The following is a 21800-nucleotide window of genomic DNA, read 5'->3' on the forward strand; positions in this document are numbered from 1 at the left end:
TATGCTCAATCAAAAAAAAAAAAAATCTAGGAAAGAAGTCATGAGATGTTGATGTCTGGCAGAAACCAACAAAATTCTATAAAGCAATTATTCCTTCAATTGAAAAATAAATTTTTTAAAAAGTCATGAGAATAAAAGAAACAGAACCAGCTCAGAATTGAAATCTAAATCTTGTCTGTACAGAAGACCTAGTCTGTCAGGTTGAAATAGGAAGTCAGAATGCTCGAGAAGAAAGTAATTAGCATTGTACATACTATGTCATCAAAAGCCCAGATGGATAATAAAGTGTATCTCTTCTGATCAACAGAGGGGAAGAAGAGCAATTGGAAAACTCTGGGAAAGGTGGTGGGGGTTGCTGAATGAGAAGTACAGATTCAGATGTGAAGGGAACTGAAATACAGTGTGATTTATGAGGGCTTGATAGAAGGTAAGAAATAGTGCTTTTTAAAACAATAAAACCAAATTCACCTTCTCCAGAAATGTCTTTCTCCCCCATCAATACATCCCTTTCCTAGTACATGCATATCTTTGGGATGGCCTTTTTTCTTTTTGTGTTTCTTTAGAATCACTTCAAATCTAGGCTTAAGTTTCAAACTGCCTTTTTTTTCTCTTTAAGTTTTTGTTAAGGTTTCAGTCTGTCAGTTTGTTTTCTGAGAGTTTACCTACCTTGAAAATTAAACAGTTAATAAAGACAGTATCAGCTCTGAATGTCTGTCTTAGATTTTTTTTTTTTTCTAAAGAGGGATCTTGTCAGAGCTTCTTAGTGTGAAGAAATATTCACAGTTCAGCTATTCTTTCAGTTTTAATTTCATTTCCTCATAAGTTCAAGTAAAATTTAAGAAACTTTTTTTACTTCACTGACTTTACAGATTTTCACTGTGACTCTGTTCAGTTCAGTTCAGTTGCTCATTCGTGTCCGACTCTTTGCGACCCCATGGACTGCAGCACTCCAGGCTTCCCTGTCCGTTGCCAACTCCCGGAGTTTATTCAAACTCGTGTCCATTGAGTCGGTGATGCCATCCAACCATCTCATCCTCCCACTGTCAATCTTTCCCAGCATCAGGGTCTTTTCAAATGAGTCAGTTCTTTGCATCAGGTGGCCAAAGTATTGGAGTTTCAGCTTTAGCATCGGTCCTTCCAGTGAATATTCAGGGCTGATTTCCTTTAGGATGGACTGGTTGAATCTCCTTGCAGTCCAAGGGACTCTCAGGAGTCTTCTCCAACACCACAGTTCAAAAGCATCCATTCTTTGGCACTCAGCTTTCTTTATAGTTCTACTCTCACATCCATGCATGACCACTGGGAAAACCATAGCCTTGACTACATAGACCTTTGTTGGCAAAGTAATGTCTCTGCTTTTTAATATGCTGTCTAGGTTGGTTATAACTTTTCTTCCAAGGAGCAAGCGTCTTTTAATTTCATAGCTGCAGTCACCCTCTGCAGTGATTTTGCAGTGACTCTGTAGTAATTACCTAATCAGATAAAAAGTTATATTTTTATATAAATAAAAATATGAAATGTATTACAAGTAATATTTAATTTTTTATTGACATGATTCTTAGTGGGTAAAGGTTGTGAGTGAGTGAGTGATTGAAGTCACTCAGTCGTGTCCGACTCTTTGCGACCCTGTGGGCTGTAGCCTACCAGGCTTCTCCGTCCATGGAATTCTCCAGGCAAGAATACTGGAGTGGCTTACCATTTCCTTCTCCAGGGGATCTTCCCGACCCAGGGATCGAACCCGGGTCTCCCTCATTGGAGGCAGACGCTTTAACCTCTGAGCCACCAGGGAATACCCTATACAGTATGTTGACATTGGTAAGGAAATGTCAGAAAGTGCTTTAACTTTTACTCTTATAATTTTAAATTCTAACTACTTAGGATATAAAGTAGCATCAGATTATTTTTACCCGTTTGTTCTGATTTGGGTAAATGCCTTCAGTTCCGATTCCTTAGTACTTTGCTAACTTGTTTCTGTTGGAAGATTGAATATTGATAAATGCTTTCTAAGAAAAGTCATTTTAAAGAGATAGAGTAAAATCATTATGAATATGAACTACAATTCAATGATAATAACCAGATTTTTGAACTTTTGTTTCTAAGCCAGTAATAATATAGTTGAAAAACATACTGTGTATTTAACTCTACAACAGTGATTCTTAAAGAGTAATTCAGGGACTGGTAGTTCGCAGCATTCTGAAATTTTAATCGCTCTTATAGTGTTAAGAGTGATTCCTTAAAGTTAAGACTGTTATTGTTATAAAATGAAGATGTTTATTTGCCTTTTTCTCTCTCATTCTCTCATGAGTGTACAGTGGGGTTTTGCAGAGGCCATGTGTGACGTGTGCACAACAGATTGCAAAAGCAAATACAAAGAGTCTAGCTGTCTTCAATTAAGTCAGCTATTAAAGAGATCTGCAAAGATGTAAAATTTTATGTAACTCTTACTATAAATTTTTTGTTTTGGCAAATAAAGTTACTGTTCATAAGAATTTATGATTTATGTTGACATTTATATTGGTTTATATGGTAATTTTTAATGAATTAATATTTTTCTAAGTTTCCCAGTTTTAATTTCTAATGTAGTAAATATTGCTATCTATAGAAAAGCTCTTTGGGGTCTTCAGTCATTTTTTAAAAGGGTCCTGAGACCAGAAAGCTTGAAAGCAGCTCTTCTTTAGTAATTGGCTTCATACTTTCCTTTATGTCCTTGGTGTAAAGTACTGATTCTCAAACTTGAGCATGCATCAGATTGCTGATCCCATTCCCTAGAGTTTCTGTTTTAATTGTTCCACCTAAAAGTTTATATTTCTGACTAGTTGCATGGGTGATGATGATGTTGGCCTGGAAACTACATTTTGAGACTCACTGGTGTAAAGAAATACTGCTTATGAGGAAGAAAACCAACTTTCTGAACACCTACTATATGTCAATAAAGAGTGTTTCATGCTCATGACCACTCTGTGAGGAGGTAAGCAGGTAGGCCCTTTTTATTGTTCCTCAGGAAACAGAACCTTCAAGGACTTGTAGCCAGGAAAGTACAGCAGCATTTCAAGTCAGCTCTCAAGGTCTATCCTTTTTATATAGTCTCCTCCTTGCCTATGATTTTGTTTTTAATTAGTCATGGCTTTCTTGATGTATAATTTTCATATCAGTTCACTCATTTCCATGTAAAGTGTACAACTTCATAGTTTTTAGTCTATTCACAGAGTTGTACAACCATTATCACATCAATTTTAGAACATTCCCATCATCCCAGAAAGAAAGCTTGTAGCTTTAGCCGTTACTTCATATTTCCCCCAATCCCTATCTCCTGGACAGGCACTAATTACTTTATTTCTGTAGATCTGCCTATTTTGGACATTCATATAAATGAAATTATACAATATGTAGTCTTTTGTGATTAACTTCATTTGGCATGATGTTTTCAGGGTTCATCTGTGTTGTAGCTTTTTATCTGCATTTTTTTTTTCTTACTAGACAACATTCTATTGTATGGAAGTACTACATTTTATTTATCCATCATTTGATGGGTATTTGGGTTGTTTCCACTTTTCACTTACTATAAATAATGGGCTGTTATTAACATTTATGTCCAAGTTTTTTGTGATTATAATTTGTATTTCCCTTGAGTATGTACCTAGGAATGCAACTGCTGGGTCATGCGGTTTGTTTTTCATATCTTTGTCATATGCTATGTTTAACTTTTTTATGATCTGCCAGACTTTTTTTCCAAAGCAGCTATACCAATTTTACATTCCCACCAGCAGTGCGTGAAAATTCCAATTTCTTTTTGTATACGTGCCAACAGTATCTTTTATTCTTAAAAAAAATGTGGTCTTTTTTTAATTTTATTTTTTGACCATGCCACACAGCATGTGGGATCCTAGTTCCTAGACCAGGAATGGAACCCATGCCCACTTCATTGAAGGTCTTGACCACTGAACCGCCAGGGAAACCCCTGTTATCTGTATATTATAGTTGTCCTAGTGGGTTTAAATGGTATCTCTTTTTGCTCTGCATTTCCCTGATGGTTAATGATGCTGAACAACTTTTCATGTGCTTGCCAGCCATTTTCTTATCTTGGGAGAATTGTCTGTTCAGATCCTTTCCCATTTTCTGTGTATCATGTGAGAAAGAGGTCCAACTACATTCTTTTTATGTGGACAGCCAGTTGTCCCAGCACCATCTTTGGTTATCTTTTGTGATGAATACAATCACTGATATACCTTCTTATTTTCTACCTTCCTAATTCCTACATGCATTCAGAATAATTTAGATAAATGTCTGATGGAAAAATACTGTTTTAAAATTACATCCTATGTGTAGCATCTTTTCATGCTATTCTGTATACTGAAGTACAGCAGTAAGACGTGAGCTGCATTATCAGAAATGTGTGGTCTGGGATATAGTCACCTTAGTTAGATTAAATTATCAGGAATCGAGTGGCTTCTCCTGTAAAATAAAGGTATCGTAAATAAGCACTCTAAAGAATCATTCATCTGTGCCTTTCTTTCAGCAGCAAAATTGGAGATGTCTCCTAAAGGGATTTTAAGCATTTTGTCTCTACTGTGATTTCTCTGTGGTGGGAGTAGTTTTGATCCTGAGTTTGGAGTTGAATGCCTGTGGAATGTACTTCTCTTTTTGACCCTTTAGAACAATGTCCCCATACTTTCAATCACCAACCACATGGATAAACTGTTTTTGGAATATACACCTAAGTATATATTTATACATTGTATTCTTATACTACTATATGAATATGCAAAAAAAAAAAGGTGACTTTTAAAAAGAAGGTAAGAAATGAGCAAAACTTTTGATATTTCTCATGTGATAGTCTTGCGTGCCCTCAGGTGGCTGTGTGTTGCTCTGAACGCAGCATATTCAGAGATGACGGCCTCCTCAGAAGGCTGGGGTGTGGCAGCCCCTCCTCACAGTACGCAGGGCTTCTGCCTGAGATCTCTGCCCTTCAGGACTGGGTTCTCCGTGTTGTCCAGTTCACTCACTGCCGCATCTTGTTGCTGCAGGTACAGGTACAGGTACAGCAGTCTCCGCAGCAGGTCTCGGCTCAGCAGCTCTCCCCGCAACTCACCGTTCACCAGCCTGCTGAGCAGCCTATCCACGTCCAGGTGCAGATCCAAGGCCAAGCAGCACAGCCGGCAGCCCCCTCCATCCAGACCCCATCTCTGCAGAGCCCCAGCCCTTCGCAGCTGCAGGCGGCCCAGATCCAGGTGCAGCACATGCAGGCGGCCCAGCAGATCCAGGCTCCAGAGATCCCGGAGGAGCACATCCCGCACCAGCAGATCCAGGCTCAGCTGGTGGCTGGCCAGTCTCTTGCTGGGGGTCAGCAGATCCAAATCCAGACTGTGGGTGCCCTTTCCCCACCACCGTCTCAGCAGGGCTCACCTCGGGAAGGGGAGCGGCGGGTTGGCACAGCCAGTGTCCTCCAGCCAGTGAAGAAGCGCAAAGTGGACATGCCCATCACTGTGTCCTACGCCATCTCAGGGCAGCCGGTGGCCACTGTCCTGGCCATTCCGCAGGGCCAGCAGCAGAGTTACGTGTCTTTGAGGCCCGACTTACTGACGGTAGATAGTGCCCACCTGTACAGTGCCACTGGGACCATTACTAGCCCTACAGGAGAAACTTGGACCATACCTGTTTACTCTGCCCAGCCCCGGGGGGACCCTCAGCAGCAGAGCATTACCCACATTGCCATTCCCCAGGAAGCCTACAACGCAGTTCACGTCAGTGGCTCACCCACAGCCCTGGCAGCTGTGAAGCTGGAGGATGACAAGGAGAAGATGGTGGGCACCACGTCTGTAGTGAAAAACTCCCATGAAGAGGTAGTGCAGACCCTTGCAAACTCTCTCTTTCCAGCACAGTTCATGAATGGCAACATCCACATTCCAGTGGCTGTGCAGGCCGTGGCAGGCACATACCAGAATACAGCTCAGACTGTCCATATATGGGACCCCCAGCAGCAGCCACAGCAACAGACCCCCCAGGAACAGACGCCGCCGCCGCCTCAGCAGCAGCAGCAGCAGCAGCAGCAGCTCCAGGTTACTTGTTCAGTAAGTGAGACTTACCTGTAGGGCAGCCTGCCTCCCTGGGGCCCAGTGCCACACCGAACTTGCCTGGCAACCTCTGGCACCTCTGGCTTGTTTACTAGAGTGATGTTGGCCTTGCAGTAGTAATATAATATTTAGTATGTTAATTAGGATTGGGGAGAGGGAACGGGGTGAGGCTATGGAATAGGCAGGCATTCTAGCCTGGTGTCTGGAGGTAAATTAAGTGACCAGAAACTGCTTTGAGGGTAAATGCTTGGAGTGCTTTTTTGTGATCTCTTTTTAGGAAAAGTAAAGTTCTAGGTTGAGACTAATGGGTCATCCCAAGTGTTATTTTTGTCCCAGAAGCTGCTTTCTGCATCGCAAATGAATAGATCTAGTGGAACCTCTGTAGTTGAACACACAGGCTGTAAACTCATTACAGTGGAGAAGCTGTTAAATTGTCCCGTCTTTGGTTGTCATCTAAAGATGGACTACACTGGACACAGTATAGGTGAATTAGGAGATCTGGAAGACTTCCTGGTGGGCCCATTAAAAGTGATTGTCTTTGGGGACTTCCCTGGTAGTCCAGTGGTTAGGACTCTGTGCTTCCACTGCAGGTGGCATGGGCTCGATCCCTGAGAACTGAAATCTTCTAGCCTTGTAGTGTGGCCAAAAAAAAGAAAAAAGTGATCATCTTTGGGACTCTTAAATAAGCGACCTTTACAAGTGGGACTTTCCAACGATATTTTTATGTTCCTTAAAAATACTAAGTCATGGTTAATGAGTTTCCTGTCATGGCACCTATGTTGAGCTAAGTTTTTTAACTTTTTCTTTTGAAATGATTTTAGATTTATAGATAAGTTGCTAAAATAGAACTGTCGAAATTTTAAAATTGCTTGGCTCTTTTTGCTAATTGTTAGTCTTCTTGAGGCTGTCACAAATCCACCTTTGAAGACTGTGGCACCCTACTCCAGTATTCTTGCCTGGAAAATCCCATGGACGGAGGAGCCTGGTGGGCTGCAGTCCATGGGGTGGCTAAGAGTCAGACACGACTGAGCGACTTCCCTTTCACTTTTCACTTTCATGCATTGGAGAAGGAAATGGCAACCCACTCCAGTGTTCTTGCTTGGAGCATCCCAGGGACCGGGGAGCCTGGTGGGCTGCCGTCTCTGGGGTCGCACAGAGTCGGACACGACTGAAGTGACTTAGCAGCAGCAGCAGCAGTAAAGTTTCTGGTCCCTTGTCTAGCAGGCATTTAGACTAGATGTAGAGCCTCTGGTCTCATGAGACTGCTGAAGGTAATGTGCCTCAGCACAGGTGCTCTGGGAGTGCATGTGAGGAAGCTGGCACAAACAAAGCACTGTTAGACCAGGGGCCGCACTCAGAGACTCAAGCTGGAAATGATTGGGTAAGCAAAAGCTGACCAAGCGGTTTCATAGAGGCAACAGTGTAGTAATCTTAGGTGACTTTATTAAGGACCTGTTAAAATCCAGCTGTCAGGCCTAGGAGTAGAATAGGACAGAGTCATTGCTTCAGGTGGCTGATAATGTGGTGGAAGTAAGAACGCATGGTTTCTGTTTGTTTATAAACTCTTTATAGAGCAACATAACCAAATGTGAATGTATACTACTCACACAAAAGTCAGGCTGGGAATTCAGAAGTCATTCTGGGTTAAAACAGAAGCATCTTTGTGGAAAAAACTGGCATTTGATCCCTTGTTTATAGCTTAGGTTGACAGAATGGAGCAGCATGAATGCAGAGCTAGGTGTGGGCACAAGGGGTATGCCTAGGTTAACATGAGAGGAGGGAAAACTGTGGGAAAGGAGTTAGTGGAGGGGGCAAAGGGGCTGTCTTCCGAAGTGAAGAGTTGGTATGGTCTGTGGTGGGAAAAATTTCCAGAATCCTGCCTGAGTGATGGCACTCAGAAGAATCAGATAGTGGTGTGTGGAACAGATGCGTGTGTAGGAGAGACCACCCAGAGACTTGTCGTGGTGCACTGTGCTGAGCTTCGGCCTCTCCTCCGCTCTCCTGGGCCTGATGATCCAGTTTGCAGTTCAGGGCCCTTTTGTTGCTCAACGGGCTCTGCTAGTAATTTGCACATCTGGGCCCTTCAACTGGGAAATCTTTTTCTAGAGTCCATTTTAGTAAGCCTGCTCTCTTCATGTTCTTCAGAGGCTGTATCTCCTTTAGCAAAGGAGACACACATGTCCCTTTATAGGGACATATGTCAAGGATTATTGCCAGACAAAAAAATATTGGGAAGAACACCCATCATGCAGGAAAGATTAGCTTGCCCATTTACACCACAGATATCCCTCTGCTTCCCTTATCGGGCTCTGTTTTAGGTTTTGGGGAACAGAGACGAATAAGACAGCCTCTGCCTTTTGAGCCCTCATAGCACGTGTAAAGATAATTGTGCTGTGATGTGAGTTGAACCCTAGGGAGAGCTGATGTGTTCCTTCACCTGGCATACCCTTTTTGAAAGTTTTTTTTATAACTTGTCTTTAAAACCAAATTGGTGGCAAAACCTCCCTCCCTTGACCTCACACCCACCTCCATCTGTTCCCCTGTTTCTCCACTTTGCTTTATTCCCGGTTTTCACAAGTATTATCTGTACAGGCTGTCTCTACTCACTGAGCAGTTTTCTCTTCCAGCTCACGACCAGGTCTGCTCTTGTCAAGGTCATTGTTCACCTACCTCCCCATGGCCAGATCCAGCAGGCATATCTGTTTTTATCTCACTCACAGCAACACACAGCAGAGCAAACCAAGCCTGCCTTCTTGAAACTCTCCTCTGGACTTCTCTGTTATTTCCTCCTACCCTACTGGTTATTTGTCCTTCTCAGGAGACTTTGCTGAAGCCTCCATCTCTGTCTGAACCATACATGTTGCTGTTACTCAGAGCTCAATACTCATGCTCTTTTCTCCCCTAGGGGATTTCTGTCCATTGCCATGATTTTCAGAATCTTCTAGATGACTGCTGCAGAAGGTGATAATCACTGACACCTTCTGCCAGTCACTGTCCATAGTGTTACATGTAATAACTCTTTTAATTCTCACACCAACCTTAAGAGGTATGTACTACTATCTCCATTTTACAAATGAAGAAACTGAGGTACAGAGATTAAAGTCACCTTTTAGCAAGTGACAGAGTTGACATTCAGCCTTGGATAGGTGGGTTCCTAAGCCCATGTGTTAACCTGTGTGCAGTCCATGCACTGCAGTGACGCACAGCTCTTTATCGCTAGACTGTGCCTTTCCCCTTCAGACCCTTACTATACATTGAGCAGCCCACTTGTTATTTACTTGCGTTTGTTAAAGATATCTCAGCTCTTCATCAGCATCTCCTCTACCACTATGAAAAACTATTCATCTCAGAAAATGATACCGTCATCTACCTAGTTATGTAAGCCAGAGACCCAGAGTCCTTGAGTCTGCGTTCCCTTCCTCCTCACAATGAGTTCATCAACAAGCCATGTTGGTTCTGCCACCAAACTCAGAATCTCTTAAATCGTTTCACTGCCACCATCCTGGTCTTGGCCACCAGCACCTACTTCCACTATTCCATTTTCTATAGATCAAGAATAATATTCTTAAAATGTAGGATTATGTCACTTCCCAGCTCTTTAAGGGCTCCATTGTAAATAGGAAAAACTCTACACCAGGGGTGTGCTTGCATCAGTAGTTTTTAACCTGGATGAAACTTCTATTTCCCTTACCCACTGATAGACATTTGAATGTGTGTGGAAGAATTTTGGTTGTCAAGGTGGTTGGGAGTGTTACATTTAGTGAGTGGGGGCACACTGAAGAGAATCTGGCCCCTAAGACAGAGAAGCACTGCTCTCGTCTGCTAATCCTGTCGACTCCTAGCTTTCCTACTTGGGTAGATAGTGTTGCCATTGAACAACAGGGAGGAAAGTCTGAGGAGAATACTTCTGGGTGGGCAAAGCGATGAATTCTCTCCCTAGATAGTAGTTTGAGGTGGTTTTGAGATGTTCAGTCGGAGATACACAGTACCCATTGAGTGTATTAAGGCATGATCTAGCTTAGAGGCACATAGTTAGCAACCATTTCCACAAACATGGAGATCCTAATGGCAGGTGTTGGAGACTCACCAAGAAGAATGGTTGTTGAACTGAGAAGTGTGTCTGGAGGGGAGCTCCAGGGTTGACAGACATTTAAGAGTCTGGCACTGGTATTTGCGTGTCTCCTTGTTTAATAGTGTATCGTGTATCAAAGCTAGTTGGATAGTTTTTATTTTTATTGATTGATAAGCAAATGTATGTGTCATATATTCATTGTTTAGCCTTCAAGTTGAATGGTTTGGCATTTTTCAGCCCTTTAGGTAGGCCCTGGAATAGAAAATTGTTCAAGGGAATTTGTTTTACAATTTAGACAGGTTTGTGAGACCCAAGAACCTATGCTTTGTATCTTTGTTGGTGTCTGTCCTGCCTGATGGGGACTGTGATTGAGGGTCATGGACATTCTCTGTCCTTTTGTCAGCACAGTTCGGCTCTCAGACCATGGAGAATGGGACTGCTGTTTGGAGGTGGGAAGCTCAGACATTGCTTCTTGTCTTCAGAAAATGTCCTTATGAGCCAAAGCAGTATTATTAAGAAGAAACATGATGATTCTCAGCCATGACTGGACATTAGAATAACCAAGAGAGCTTTTAAAAGTACCGACGGCAGGCCGCCAGCTTAGACCAAGTAAATCAGGGCCCCTAGGGACAAGGCCCAGACATGGATATTTTTTAAAAGCAGCCCAGATGATTTTAAGGTGCAACTAAGTTTAACAGTCTGGACTCTTGGTACAGAAAGTGTAGTCTGAAGACCAGCTCCCTTCCTTGGGGGTTTCTTAGAAATGCAGAATCTCAGGTCCCGCTGAGATCTTTCTAATCAGAATCCACGTTTTAGTAAAATTTATTTGCACATTGTAGTTGATGAGCAGTGCTTTTTGCCAGTAGCTCTGGGCAGTGACTAAACATTAGAATTGCCTTTTTACATGGGAAGATTTTAAAAAGACTGATACCTCTTTAAAAAGAGATTCTGGGGTGGAGCTCAGGTATTGGTGTTTTAAAATAAGAGATTCAAAAGTACAGTTAAGATTAAGAAGCTTTGCACTAGCGTTTGCTGTCTCTGAAATAAAGAACAGGACTCCAAAGTTTAGGAGAGCAAGCAGAAGAGCAGCTTTTTAGTTAAAAGAGTTATAGCATTTTTCTGGCAGTTTTGTCAAACGACCTATTGACACGTTTTGATGATTTCTCTCTCATAGGCTCAAACTGTCCAGGTTGCTGAAGTTGAACCCCAGTCACAGCCACAGCCTTCACCAGAACTTCTGCTTCCAAATTCTCTGAAGCCAGAAGAAGGGCTTGAAGTGTGGAAAAACTGGGCACAGACCAAGAATGCTGAGCTTGAGAAGGATGCTCAGAACAGACTGGCACCCATTGGGAGTAAGTGTTCGGGAGGGCAGGGGGTTTGGACTGTGTGTGAAATGCAGTGGCACTGAAGCAGCAGGAGCACGGATGGCAGGAAAGTGTATCTCTTGGTTCTGGGCACGTGGGCGCTCTATCTGAAATAGTGTGCTGGATCCAAGATAAGAGGCAGGCTGGACCTGCTATAAACGAGCAGGATTTGTGGGGTGTGCCCAAGATCGGAGACTTCTGGGAGGAGATAGGAACTAGTGAGTGTTCTTAGGGCCCCTCTTACTTAGCATTATCCTCAAATACTTCCTCGTATTACAGAGGGTGGGTTTTGTGTTTTTGCTTTCATTTCGTGGCCCTAATAATTGGGGGATATGTGAGATGGGACGGGAACCCTTTTAGTAATAGGGCAAACAGGATTATTGTCTTTGTAGGTTAGTTTTGATCGCAGATTCAAGTGATTGTTTTCACCCCAGCGCCTTGATGGGTGGTGTCTGCTCTGTAACCTCCTTCCAGGGATATAAGAAACCAGTAACGAAATGAGTGTTGCCAGGACCCTCACTGACCTTTGGGACTTATGTTGTAGGGCGTCAGTTGCTACGATTCCAGGAAGATCTCATCTCCTCTGCTGTGGCTGAGTTGAATTATGGGCTCTGTCTGATGACACGGGAAGCTCGAAATGGAGAAGGTGACCCCTATGACCCAGATGTGCTGTACTACATTTTCCTGTGTATTCAAAAGGTAGGGAACCGAGCTGCGTAGGAACCTGTTTGCCTTGTGTTCCCGTTGGGTATTTGCTGTGTAGTCAAATTAGTAATATGTCAGAAGTGGTAACAGTAAAGATACTCTCTTCCAACTATATAATGAGGTTTTAAATGTACATTTTTTAAAAGTTGGAAATGTTTTTAAATGTACATTTTATTTTTAAATTGGAAAAGATCTACATGTTCACTTTAGAAAATCAGATAATAAAATAATCCCTCAATCTAGAGAAATGTTTGTTAAAATATGATATATTACATTAGAGACTTTTTAAAAAAATTATGAAACATTTATGTAACACTTTTTGTTAAAGTAAACATCTAGTTTTCAGAAAAGCAATTTTTCCAGAACAGTCTGGTGCTGACATATAGTTCATTTTCTCATTGTTTCCTGCATTAATGCAAAATAATTATTTGAAAGAGTCTAGCTAAAATATACAACTGTAGTTAGGTTTTCAGGATATCTAAGATGAAGATGAACAGGGAGATTCATTTTAGGACCAGCAGTTTCAGAGACCAGATGGGGATTTCCTGGTGTTTGAATGCTATTGTAGAGAAGCCTGTGGTGTGATGGAAGAACACTTGCTGACTGGGACTCACCCTGTTGCTTAGGCCCGAGAAAAACGCATCTCCCATTTTGTTAGTCTGTCTGAGCAGTCACTGGGAGCACTGGGTGAATTAGTGTATGTGCTTTGTCTCATTCCATGCTCTCTCACTCATGCAAGACAGGCATAGTCATCTCCATTTACACACAAGGACACTGAGCCCCCAAAGTTACAAGACTCAAATGAGTTACATAACTTACACCGTAGCTGGTAAGAGACTGGCCCTGGAGCCTGCATCATGCTTTTTTGCTACCATAAGACAGTGCCTTGCTTGGGTGAAGTAGCATTCACGAAATCTGCTCCATTGGCCAACTCTCAAGAGTGTTGTGAGAGTTAGTTCCCATCCTGAAGTATGCTGTGGAAGTGCCACACACTGGGCGGTTTTGACTCAGTGTGCTGGTTGGTTAATGGGGGATGAATGGGTAGGGAGACGTGAGGGTACTGCTCGAAAATTGTTTGCTTCCCTCAACATCTTGTCAAGAGTCTACCAACAGCTTTTATTGATTATTTTCCTTTTAGTATCTTTTTGAGAACGGACGGGTTGATGACATTTTCTCCGATCTTTATTATGTTCGATTCACGGAGTGGCTGCATGAAGTTCTGAAGGACGTTCAGCCCCGAGTCACTCCACTTGGTAAGAATCTTCCTAGTCCTTGGATGTCTTTTGAACCTGGGTTTAAAAAAGATGAGCTGCTTGTGTGGCTTGCTGTGATAATAGCATGTGGGTGAGGAGGCTGTAAATCACAGGCCCCAGCGTCGGTCTCTGTGCTGCTTGGCTCAGTATGGAGGGGCATGGCTCACCAGAGCTGTTTATTATAATTTTTTAAAATAATATATTCTTTAAGAGCAGTTTTAGGTTTACAGGAAAACTAAGTGGAATATACAAGGAATTCCATGTATTCCATCACACTGTGTCTCCCCTGTTATTAGTATCTTGTATTAGTGTAGTATATTTGTTAACATCGAGGAGCCAACATTTGATACCTTGTTGTTAACTTAAGTCTGTAGTTTACATTAGAGTTCACACCCTTCTGTTGTATATTTTGTGGCTTTTGACAGTGTATAATGATATTTACCTACAATTCAGTATCACATACAAGTTTTGCTGCCCTCAAATCCCCAGGGTTCCACTTAATTCGTCCCTCCCTTTATCCCCCTGAATCTCTGGCAACCTCTGATCTGTTTTACTGTCTCCATAGTTTTGCCTTGTTCAGAATGTCATATAGTTAGAATACTTTAGTATTAATTTCTTTGACTTAGCAATATACGTTTAATGTTCCTGCATGTCTTTTCATGGCTTGATAGCTCATTTCTTTTTATTGCTGAGTAGTAGTCCATTTTGTGAATGTGCCACAGTTTGTTTATCTGTTCACCAATTAAAGGACATTTTGGTTGCTTCCATGTTTTGGCAGTTTATAAATAAAGCAGCTGTAAACATTGTGTGCAGGTCTTTGGTGAAAGAACAGACAGATCCATGGGACAGAATATAGAGTCCAGAAGTAAAGCCACATGAGTGTAATGAATTTATCTTTGACTAAGGGACAAAGGCAGTTAAATGGAGAAAGGATAGTCCTTTTTTCTTTTTCTCTGTTTTTTGGCTTTACTCTGCAGCTCATGGGATCTTAGTTCCCTGACCAGGGATTCAACCCAGGCCATGTAGTGAAAGTGTCGAGTCCTAACCACTGGAAATTCAGGAAATTCCCAGGATGGTCTTTTCAAGTAACACTGCTGGAACAGCTGGACAACCACACAGTGGAAAAAAAAAAAATCATAGACCCAAATGTAAAACTATAAAACTCCTGGAAGGTAAAATAGAAGCTCTAGGTGACGTTAGGTCTGGTGGTAACTTTCTAGGTACAACATAAAAAGAATAATGTATGAAAGGAAAAAAATTGGTAAGTTGGACTTTATTAAAAATTAAAAAGCAAAAACTTATGCTCTCTGAAAGGCATTATTAAGAGAATGAAAGACAAGCCACAAACTGGGAGGAAATCTTGACAAAACACATACCAGATAAAGGGCTGATATCCAAAATTTATAAAGAACTTTTAACAGTCAACAATAACAAAGAAAGAACCTTTACCTGTTTTTTAATCTGAACACATGATTCACCAAAGAAGGTGGCAGACAAGTATATGAAAAGATATATATCATCAGTTAGTTGTAAATTAAAACAGCAGTGATGGGAGTTCCCTGGTGGCCTGATGGTTAGGTTTCGATGCTTTCACTGCTGTGGCCTGGGTTAAGTCTCTGGTCGGGGAACTGAGGTTCAGCAAGTGGCTTGCATAAATATTGATACATATGTGCATGCATACATGGATACAGTGATATATCATTATATGCCTGTTAGAACGGCTGAATTCCCAAACATGTTACCTTAGGATGCACCAGTCATGCTTCTTCTTCTTTACCCAGATGACGTAAAAACTTATGTCCACACAAATATCTGAGTTTTAATCCTGGCTCTGCCATTTAATGAAATGTATACTGACTGAGATAAAATTGACATAGCAGTTTCAGGTGTATAACAGTGACTTGATACAGTTGGTGTATACTGTGAAACGATTTAGTCTAGTTATCATCTGTCATCATAATTACTGCTTAAGTGTTAAAAAAAAGTGTCATTTAAACAAATGCCTTTTGAGTGCCTACTATGTGCCAGGCAGTTCCAGGTGTAGATTATACAATTCAGTAGTGAAAAAATGAAGTTTACAGTCTAATATGGGGAGACTGTATAAATAATCAAGTTAATTTATGATAATTAAGTACTTCGAAGGACAAAGCACAGAGAATGGAAAGTGTTAAGGGTGTTAGGAAGGAAGCCTCTCTAAGGAGATATCATTAGAACAAACACCTGAGTAAGTGAATTTCTGTACATGATTTGCAGATTTTCAGACCAAGTGTGGCTGTATAAAATTGGCTTTTTTAAAAGTTTTGTTAAGGAAATTTCAAGCACATATAAAAATAAGCAGAACAGAATAATGGCATTCCCACATACCCATGGCAAATCTCGTTCCATTTATACGTTATCTGTTTCTCCCTCCCGTATCATTTTGAGGTAAGTCCCAGACACTGTATCCATAAATATTTTAGCATAAAATTGATGTAACACAATGCCATTATTTTACTTTTTTAGAAAAAGAATAGTCACAATGTCATCAAAATCTGCCCTTTTTCACATTTCCAGTTGTCCCATAAATGTCATTTTTTTTTGTTTGAGTCAAGGTGCAAATAAGGTCCACACATTGAAATTGCATAGATATCTTTTAATGTTTAGTTTTAATCTTAATTTAAGTAACTTTTAATTAAATTCAAAAATTTATTTTTCTTGCAGTTTATTTATGGAAGAAATGAGGCTTTTAAATTATTACAGTCTAATTTTTGCTATTAATATCTCCATGCTGTAATTTAACATATTCTTCTGTCCCCTGTATTTACAGTTTATTGGTAGTTGCATATAAAGACTTGCTAAATCAGGTTTTGGTTTTTCTGTGTGTTTTCTTCTTGGCAGGGTTACATCATAGGTGGGTGCCCATGATGTCTGGATCCGTTAGTTCATTAGGAGTTGCAAGCATTAGTATTCTGATGTTATTACTTCTTTATTAGCTGAAATACAAAGAGAAAATTTCCCTCATCAGCTCTTTGATTTCCTAGCAGTAGAGATTATATAGAAGAAGCAGGATGAGGGCTTATTTCTTCTCCTTTGTTTAGCAGCTTTGACAGTAATGAGTTGGTTTACCAGCTTCAGCTGGGATTTCTTTTGTTTGTTTGTTTAAAGAATCATTGTGAGCAAGTTAATTTAAACATATTTAATGATTCAGTTCATTGTACTTAGTATCTTTAATGGTGTACAAATTGTTCTGTCTGGCCATATGGAGCCTGTTTAAATTGGCTCTTAAGTCTGTTTGGCATGACCCTACTTCCTTGATTTCTGGTTCACCAAAAATGTTCCAGGCTTATCCTGGCCATTTTCTGTCTCCCGGTGTGGACTCAATCAGCTCTCCATGGAGGCTGGTTCCTTCCAGTGTTAAATGGTATTTCATTACCACCATCTGGGTGGTAGGGATGCTCATTGCTTCTTGGGTTGGTCATAGTTTCTAGGCAGAACTACAAAAATAAATATAAAATAGAACATTTTGATACTTTACAGTTCAGATTCAGAACTATGAGGCTTTTATATGTTGTTTCTATGTGTAACTCCTGTTGCCCACGCTAGGAGTTCTGATTTTCAGATACTGCAGTTCACTTTAAGTTGCGCTGTTAAGAAGTGATTAAAGGTAGGGAAGTGACAAGGTGGCAGAGAGAACCCAGAGGAAATAGAGCAATCCTAAATGTATGCCTGGACCATTCCTAGGGCTAGGCTTCCCCAAGGAGAGCATCTTCTGTCACTCATCCTGCTTAAGATTTGTCTGAGACTAAGGAAGATCCCGTGGAGAAGGAAATGGCAGTCCTCTCCAGTATTCTTGCCTGGGAGATCCCATGCACCGAGGAGCCTGGTGGGCTACAGTCCTTGGGGTCGCAGAGTCGGACACGACTTCACGACTAAACAGCAGCAGCGAGGAAGTTTATCTTATTGCCATTGGGCCACAGAATAAAAGAGCAGAGGCAGACAAGCCCTAAAGAGGTGGAAGAGTACTAATGAAATCAGAGGGCCAGCTTTGTCAAGACCAGAGAAAAGGAATGTATTGGGCAGAACATGTTTTCCCCTGCTTCTAGAAAGTGCCACCCTTGCTTCCTGCCTGGAGAATCCTGAAACTCCTGTAGGAGAATGCTGGTGTTTGCTGCTATTTCACCATGTCCTCAGTGCCTGGTACATACACACTTGGGTATTGACTGTTTTATGAACACATGATGGGGGCTTGGTGATCAACCTGTGTCATCTTTGGTATAGACCTGTGTGTCCAGAGCTCTTGATGAAACCACTGCCTTTGTCCATGTCCAGCTTTCAGTTAGCTCATGAAAGTAAAACCTACCCTGTGGGGGAAAGCTATCAGGGATCTGAATATCATTCTCCTCTATTTCCAGAGGGGGATGAGAATGGATGACATAGAGGTTTAACAAAGACAAACAGGGGCATGTATACCAGTTCTCTGGGCCCTGGTCTAGACACCTTGGAAGCTATGATGAAAGCTCTGTATGCTCTTTTCAGAGAAGTTTGCATATGTGCAGAGGTTGATTTATACTTTGGGGTGTTGCAAGCTCTCTGAGGGATGTCCTTTTACGTGATATTAACCTGGGATTAGAGGAAGAATTAACATCCAGTGAGAGTGATAATGGAGGGCCGGGGTTCTCAAAGTGTAGTGTTAGGAACTTGTTGAAAACACACATTTTTGGGTCGTCCCCCAGAACCTTGGGTTGGGACTCAGCTGTTTGTGTTTTAATAAGCTTTCCAGATGATTCTGCTATATCCCAGGAAGCCTTCTCCAGTGAAACTTGTACTCCCATGTAGTGCTCGCTGTGCCTCATGCCTCCCATCCTGCCATCCTCTTGTTGTAGCAGTACTCTATTCCTCCTAGGCTATGTCCTGCCCAGCCACGTGACTGAGGAGATGCTGTGGGAGTGCAAGCAGCTCGGGGCTCACTCCCCTTCCACCCTGCTGACCACCCTCATGTTCTTTAACACCAAGTAAGTGTTCCAGAGGCTCCATGCTTAGCCACTGCTGGCATCTGCCCAGTGAAGAGGGTAGAAACTATCCAGATGGACTTCTGAGATCCTTTGACATGCTTGAGAGCCTTTGGGCTAGTGAAGCCCTCCACCCCACTTGGCTACATTTTGTGTGGCGACCAGTAAGGCAGACAGCCTTGCCAGGTCCCTCCCATCAGTCTTTATGAGACTCCTCCACTGGACAGTGTATTTGGGTGTGGGCCTGCCCAAATTCTGGGAGTGTGGGCAGCGGCTCCTCTGAAGCAGCGATGGCGGAGGGTAAGTCATGGTCTCCTCCTGGCACCCCTCCCTTTGCCTTGCTTTCACTTGTGGTGCAGATACTTCCTGTTGAAGACAGTGGACCAGCACATGAAGCTGGCCTTCTCCAAGGTCTTACGACAGACAAAGAAGAACCCCTCTAATCCCAAGGATAAAAGCACGAGTATTCGGTACCTGAAGGCACTTGGGATACACCAGACTGGCCAGAAAGGTAGGGAAGGAGGCAGGGGTTGCAGAAAGAGGTGCTACTAGTTCTGCCCAGCCCTCATGCCTGGGGGGCTAGTGACAAGTGTGAGGATGGGGATTTGCGGATAGGAATGCTCCCTTCCCTTCTCCCTAGTCGCTGATTTCAAACTCTTCTAGAAGCAGAGATGCCCCAGAAATGATAGCTGCCTTTTCCTTTCATATTCACCGCTCATGCCTCATACCCTTTTCTTTCCTAGTTGGGATGGCTGAAAGCCTGAGGTTCCTAATCTGAGCCTAAGTAAAGGCAGTCTGATGCCGTGTCTGTGGTGGGGGGTATGTTTTATAGTTACAGATGACATGTATGCAGAGCAGACGGAAAATCCAGAGAACCCACTGAGATGCCCAATCAAGCTCTACGATTTCTACCTCTTTAAATGGTGAGGAGGCTGTGTGACTAGGGGTGTGGGTCTGGGTATCTGCGCGCCTGTGTGTGTGCATGTGTGTATCTGCGTGTGGATGTGTGTGTGCACGCGTGCTCACAGAAGCATTCTCAGTTCCCCAGGCTAAGTAAAAGCAGATTTCCAAAAGGCTAAATATAGAAGCACACTTACTGGTTCTCCCAAAGCATGTGCCCAGGGCTGCTCCCTGATGGTGCACTTTGATGGAGAGGGGGTGAAGGTCGAGGGAGGAAGGTACAGAGAGGCCGCCTCTGTCACATATTGAGCGTATAGCGCTGTGTTTTCCTGGTCTTGACCTTTGGTCACTACACCGTAGGTCTAGGGGAGATCCTCTCCTTGGCTTTTGCTCTCTCTTGCTTCTGCAGTTGGGCATATCATCCTCACAACACTGCCAGCAGATCTTTCAACATGGTAGGTCTTACTTTGTTACTTAGATGAAAACCTTCAGTGGTTTCGTTTTATTCTACAAAGAAAGACAGTAATCCTAATTACTGCCCTAATTACCAACAGGGCCTTTCAAGCACGCTTCCTTGCTAACCTCTTGTCCTCATAGCTCTTGGCTCTCCAGTCACACTGCTTTTCTCTACTAAAGGGTATCTTACTCTCCCTTCCTCAAGACCTATGCTGCCACCCCCACGTGTTTGGTCATTTAGCTCCTATTCATCCTAACCATTCTTCCTAAAAGAACTTTATCAGAGAAGGATTTCCAGATTCCCTGCCTGTTCCCTCTGGCTGTTTATTCTGTAGCCCTTTCCAGTGCTTTTGTTATTTTGTCTTTATGTAACTGTTTTGACTGCTCTCTGTCTCCCCTCTTACCTGTAAGGTTCATTATAGAGGGACTCTTGGGTCTTATTCACTTCTTTTAGTATCAGCACCTAGTGCAGGCCTGGCACACAGTAGCCCTTCGATAAACTTTGAATCAGTGGATGAATAACTGTTAGAGGATGGCATATGCTAAGTACTTAGAGAAGTACAGCACAACATTGAGGGTGGGCGTGAGTGCAGGTAGAGGCCACAGCATCACAGCAAGCGGAGGTCAGGCAACTGAAGTTGAGAAATTACCAGTGGGTGGGGTAGAAGAAATAGCATAAGCGAAGACTTGGAGATAGATAGGTGGTGGAACTGGTTCAGCGTGGGATACGGCTGGACTCGAGTAGCTGAGCCAGGGGAGGCCTAATCAGAGGACTCAGCATGCGAAGTGGAGAGCAGAAAGTAGGGACATCTTAGAGGTAGTGTGCCCTGGTTGCATGGAGCTTAGGGGTTACAGTGGAGCCACCATTCTTTCCAGAACTTCCCATCTTTTGTAGGTAGCATCTGTCCAGGAGGTTCAAGGTGGGAAGGTTGAGATTATGACGCTTTCACCCAGCTTTTTACCCATATATTCTCCAGCCCCCAGAGTGTGAAAGGCCGGAATGACACCTTTTACCTGACGCCCGAACCGGTGGTGGCCCCCAACAGCCCGATCTGGTACTCAGTCCAGCCTATCAGCAGAGAGCAGATGGGGCAGATGCTGACTCGGATCCTGGTGATACGAGAAATTCAGGAGGCCATTGCAGTGGCCAGCGCCAGCACCATGCACTGAGAGACCCCTCAGCCATGGTGCATGGGAGACCATCCAGGAAAAAAACGGACAGACTCACACTAAAGAAGAGGCCTCCATTTTTTTTCTTTTCTTTTTTTATTGGTGTAGTTATGAAGCCTTTCAGACTGCTTCTGTTTCAAATGTAAAAGGAAACTTTGCCCCCTTGTACATCTTCATAAACCTGCTGTGGGGACTCTTCAGCCCATAGGGGCTCAGGGTTTCCTGAGAGCCAGATGTCCTGGAAAGTTGCTGGCTGACTTTTTTGTGTGTGGGGGGGGGCCTGAGGAAAGGGCTTGGACTGTTAGGAGAAATGTGGCCTCTTCCCTTCCTCCAGAAAGATGGAATTAATGATGGATGGACCCTCCAGGGACTCTCCCCAGCTGGCTTCCACTCTGACTGGCAGACTTCGCTGACCACGGGGGAGCCGCGGTCTTTTCTTTCTTCATGCTCAGACACAAACCTAGCATCTTAATGGAAGGAAAATGAGGGGAACTTCAATTATGATTTATTAAAGACAATTTCTATTACACCCTCCTTTATGACAAGTGACATTTTAGATGTTAAAGTAAAAACTTTACCATGCCTTTTTTTTCCCCCCACCCCGGCCTAACACTGAGGCCTTAAACCTGAGGCTTCTGTGCCTGATGGAATTCTTGTAACATACACTTGTGTATCATATAAAGATACCACTCTGTTTCTCTTATGTATTCTTAATCTAGTTGTTTATTAAGAATGACAAGCACGTCTTTTCAACCTGCTAGTGAACAACGCCTCTTTATTTGGGAGGAGTCTGGCGGGACAGTGGAAGCCAAGCCTTGCCT

The 21800-nt window shown here is 42.7% G+C and overlaps 1 protein-coding gene across 2 annotated transcripts in view; it reads left to right on the plus strand.

Moving 5' to 3' along the window:
• QRICH1 (glutamine rich 1) overlaps positions 1–21733 on the plus strand; it is a 42729-nt gene extending 20996 nt beyond the window's left edge. For both annotated transcript variants that reach the window (XM_018067162.1, XM_018067163.1), the window contains 8 exons: positions 5025–6068; positions 11318–11495; positions 12052–12206; positions 13351–13465; positions 18348–18456; positions 18813–18964; positions 19286–19376; positions 20787–21733. In XM_018067162.1, the coding sequence (XP_017922651.1) occupies positions 5025–6068; positions 11318–11495; positions 12052–12206; positions 13351–13465; positions 18348–18456; positions 18813–18964; positions 19286–19376; positions 20787–20979 (2037 nt within the window). In that variant the 3' untranslated portion in view covers positions 20980–21733. The remainder of the gene's footprint in view (positions 1–5024; positions 6069–11317; positions 11496–12051; positions 12207–13350; positions 13466–18347; positions 18457–18812; positions 18965–19285; positions 19377–20786) is intronic.

This window comes from Capra hircus, chromosome 22 (genome assembly GCF_001704415.2).
Source record: "Capra hircus breed San Clemente chromosome 22, ASM170441v1, whole genome shotgun sequence".
In the NCBI taxonomy this organism is placed as follows: Eukaryota; Metazoa; Chordata; class Mammalia; order Artiodactyla; family Bovidae; genus Capra; species Capra hircus.